Source organism: Beta vulgaris, chromosome 9, assembly GCF_026745355.1.
Source record: "Beta vulgaris subsp. vulgaris cultivar EL10 chromosome 9, EL10.2, whole genome shotgun sequence".
In the NCBI taxonomy this organism is placed as follows: Eukaryota; Viridiplantae; Streptophyta; class Magnoliopsida; order Caryophyllales; family Amaranthaceae; genus Beta; species Beta vulgaris.
The window spans coordinates 41,387,415-41,392,003 of NC_079210.1; the positions used below are offsets into that span (position 1 = coordinate 41,387,415).

The 4,589-nt window shown below is 39.0% G+C and overlaps 1 protein-coding gene across 1 annotated transcript; it reads left to right on the plus strand.

The window, feature by feature from the left end:
* The first annotated feature begins 874 nt into the window (after nt 1-874).
* On the plus strand, nt 875-4,232 carry LOC104903837 (hypothetical protein). Its single transcript, XM_048635962.2, has one exon. It carries the CDS (start codon nt 3,056-3,058, stop codon nt 3,968-3,970), a length of 915 nt encoding a protein of 304 aa, XP_048491919.1. The 5' UTR covers nt 875-3,055; the 3' UTR covers nt 3,971-4,232.
* Nucleotides 4,233-4,589: the final 357 nt, after the last annotated feature.

Here is a 4,589-nt window from a genome sequence, read left to right on the forward strand (position 1 = left end):
TCCTCCCCTCTCCTGCTACCAACTGAAACCCCACCACCCCTCCCCCTCCTACCAACTGAAACCCAACCACCCCTCCCTCCACGGACGAAACCAACAATCCACCCAACACTCCCACCCCCGAAAACCCAGCCACCCAACAACCCCACCCCACTCCCTCACCCCAAAACTCAACGATCTTGCTCCATTCTCTTCTCCCCCATCAAAATTCTCAATTTTCACCTCAACAATGGCGTTCGATCTTCAATTCTCGACCCACCAATCCCACAAGAAGAACACGACCTTCCAAATTCCAAAACAACACTCCTCTCCTTCAACCCATATCCACCCTTCATTCGAAAACCCACTATTAAAACCAACAACACCATCTTTTTCTCTCTCCTCTTCACCACCTTCACCACCGTCATTGCCGCCGTCTCATTCGTCATCCTCTTCTTCTCCTCCGCCATGAAACCTTGACCCCAAATCTGTCATCCGCACAACTGCCCGGGCTCTCACCCCCCCCCCCCCCACCCCAATTGTGCTTTTAATTTCATCTGACAGGTTTCAAAGCTCCGACACCCAACATTCATCGTCTTCTCAATAATTGTACTGAAGCTGAAATGGTTTTAATCTCTGTTTTCTCAACCTTAACTTTCCCCATTCTATTACAGCGAAATTGAAATTAGGGAAGGCGGCACAATGGCTGGCAGGAGAGGTGAAATCAGAGGAGAAAAAGAAGAAAATGAAGGTTTTAGAGAGAGTGAAGAAGCCACCATTGTTGAAGGTCACAGATCAGAGTGGTTGTCTTTGTTGTCTTGAAAAAACAGTAAGAGAAAAGAATGAGATATAGAGAGAAAAACAGTGGTGGTAATTATTTTTGGGGTAGGGGAGAGGAGGGGCGTCTTTCCAGTGGCAGGGTGGGGGTGGGGGTGGGGGAGGGGAAAGGTAGCGCAGGGGCCATGGTGGGGAAGGGGGAAAGAGATCAGTGGAGGGGAAGGAGAGAAAAAGGAAAGTCTTTTTTTGTTTTTTAATTTTTTTAAAACAATCAATGAAATAACAACAAGAGGGTTAATCAGTGCCACGTCAGCTACTGATCTTCAACAACAAGTTTAAGAACCAGTCATGCCCTACTGGAAGAATTTCGGGTAAAAGTTTGTATTATTTAAAAATTATCAAAAATTTGTATTATTGCGAGAGCACAGGCAAAAGTTTGTAGTTAAAAAATCCTACACATTTTCGAGAATTTTCAATATGCATAAGTTAATAGGATCTGAATAGGTTATTTTCAGTCAGAAATGTCAACCTGAAAGACTGATTAATTTTTGATAAATTTGATAGAATTGAAAATGGACTTGGGGAATCCAATAAGGAAGAGGATAATTCGGTTCACTTATAAGACCAAAGGAGGTTCCATACTAAAACTAAATGGCAATAATAGAAGTCCTCTAGCTTATATTGTGATATTTTCTCTCCTTTTTCTCTAATATGAGACAACTTACATATGCACAACATATATGAAATCCAACCATTCTAAACCTTCTCTAACCCAAATTCAGACAAAATATATTGTTAACATGTTAACGTCAATTTTAGTGTGTAGGCCAAAAAATCATCAGCATGAGTCATGAGTCATGAGTCGTGACTTGTGCTAGTTGTGTAAGTGTAACACTTGTGTAATATAGAAGTGCTCATGTTTAAAATATTCTATTTGGTATGTCATCTTTTGTTCCTTGGACTCCAGAAAAAGAGCATGTGCTACTACAATCTCTGCAGTTTTATGTTGCCAAGTACCCTTCTAGTAAGGCGTAAGCTTGTAGTAACTTCAGATATAAGCTTATAATGTTTTCCTTGTAAAAACAGCCAGAAATTACATAGAAGTTAGAAAGAATCACAGTTGCATGGAAATATGTCCCCCACTCGTGCATTTGCACATTTTATGGATCATGATACAATAAAGCACAACCAATCATGTGATGAAGACACAAAATTGCCTGAGTAAGCAAATGACCTGAGGTGGAATAGCAGGCATAGCAGTATTTATCGTACTACATATCAGTAAATTATACCCGTGGTCTGTGGAACCTTAACCCTGAGACTGTCTCAGAAGTAGAGACGGGAAGCGGGTTTCATGGAACAGCTTCAATTCGATCCTTTTTGGGTTTTATTGTCAATTAACTTATTACGATAAACTAATCAATACTGGTAATAAATTTTCAGGCCGGGTCAGTTTTATTAGTTCAGGTCAAAATTGGGTCGGGTCAGTTTTAGTTCAGAATAAAATTGGATTATATAGGTGTTTTTTGGATTGGTTCGGGTTATCAAGTACTGATTGGTTTTTGAACGTCCATGTAGAAGTGAAATAGAACAAGAGTATTGATAGAGTATAAATCTATTCTTATGGCTTCAATCATCAGTTTAAGCTTTTGGTTGAGTTGGTCCTTTGACATGGTATCAGAGTCAGCGTGACAAAAAGGTCACGAGTTTGAATCTCATTCACCCCTCCTTTCTCAGTGGAATATTTAGCGCCAGGTATGAGGGAGACTTGTGCTGCATCCACACTTCAATTCCAAAGGACTCTTGCGTGAGGGAGCGTGATAGAGTATAAATCTATTCATGAAGCCTCAACCATCAGCTTAAGCTTTGATACCATGTCAAATGACCAATTCAACCGAAAGCTTGGGCTGATGGTTAAGGTCCCATGAATAGATTTATTATACTCTATCAAGTATTACATTTGGGAAAAACCGAAAGAAAAACATAGGAGTTGCTGTGGCTTTTTCTTGACTTGTGAGACAATATTGTTGCTGCAGCAAAGCTGACAGCTAGCTTTGGCCTTGATAACCAAGTAAAGGGTAAAGAGTCTCTATGAGAACGACATGCCACAAAAATAGCTGGTCAACCATTAAAATCATGTTAGCTGAATCAAAAGAATACAAAAGCAAGAGATTCTTTTTGTCTCATTTACTTCAATGATCTCTTTTTTTTAGTACTGATTATAAACCAAGAAGCTTTCAAGATATCCACTTCATATATATAGATACCTTGAGAACTTCAAAGAGATCATAGAGAAAATAAAATGGCTAACTCTCCCTCAAATCAACCTCATCGTTCTATTAGTTTACCATCCAGACCTCACCCACTAGTCCCACAAATTGATGAACATATATCTAGATTAAGATCCTCTGAGGTGGCTTCTACCTCAGTACCACAACTACCATCACTAGGCCACAAACTTAACATCCTCAAAGATTTGTATGATTGTTTGGATAACTTAATCCTTCTCCCACAAAACCAACAAAAGTTGATGCAATTCTGCAATGCCAGATGCATCGACGAGCTGCTCGATGGATCATTGAGGCTCTTGGATGTTTGTGGCATTGTGAAGGATGTAGTGTCACAAGTTAAGGAGCAAACACAAAAAATGCAATCTTCTCTTAGAAGAAGATCCAATGCAGAGTTAAGCATTGGTGATGAAATTGTTGGGTATGTAAATATGAGGAAGAAGACAAAGCCGATGATGAAGAGATGCACAAAAGATGTTAAGGGTATGATGAAAAAAATTACTTGTCAAAAAGGAGGAGATCATGAGAATGTTGTAATGGTTAGTGTTTTAAAGGAAGTTGAGGGAGTAACAGCTGAGATCTTTGAGTCCTTATTAGATGCAATTTCTGGTTCAAAGGCACAATTTTATAAGAGAGGTGCTAGTTTGTCCCTTGTTATGTGCAAGCTAATTATGTACCAAAGTGAGGCATTTGAGAAGGAAGAAGAAGAGGTTTCAAAAAACGAATTCGAAGACGTTGATTCAACTTTGAGTTCATTGATCATTACTCAAAAGAAGAGAAGTTGTCTCAATGTATTGCAAGCTGAGAATTTGAGGCGGCAACTGGTGAAGTTAGACTCGACGATTCAGGATTTGGATGAAATTCTGGAAGGTTTGTTCAGGTGTCTGGTGAAGACCAGAGCAACACTTCTTAATATCTTTTACTATTGACAGTTAAGAAAACAGTCAGAACCACCTAAAAAACAAGAAAGAAGAAAAGATTTCACAGAATCCACCTCTGAAAGGAGAATACATGTATAAATTAATAAGTGAACTATGTCTTTCTCATTCTCAAATTATGTACTCCTTGTTAGTGGTCCTTTTGACTAGATATTGTAATTAACCATATCAATACTTGCTTATATGAACACTTTCTTTCACAAATTGTGCATTGATGTGATGATGATTGTCTTATCACTCTTGATTTTAACAAGCAAAACAATATGAAAGTACCAAGTATTGTTGATTTTAGCCTCAGCCTGCTTACTAGGGGAGATAGTGAGCCTAACTGACTTGCGAACTTTGAGCTCAGATCAAGATTTTTATGAGCCGAGCATCACTAAGCTCAGCTCGAGAGACTCAAAACAGGCTCGAAATAATCTATTTTAATTTTAATTTTTATACTTCACATCTTTTAACATTACCGCTACTGCTCACCACGTACACACAACTTATGCACTAGACTGTATGTTCCCAAATTTCAATAGGCTATGGAAAGCCTTGATAATCCTATTGCACCTGAGTGAGCAGGAGGTTATATTTAGAAGGCGAAGAGTCCAATCATGCTTAG

What these genes read in the sequence shown, in the direction of transcription:
- LOC104903837 (XM_048635962.2), top strand. Translation starts at nt 3,056, where the DNA reads ATGGCTAACTCTCCCTCAAATCAACCTCATCGTTCTATTAGTTTACCA.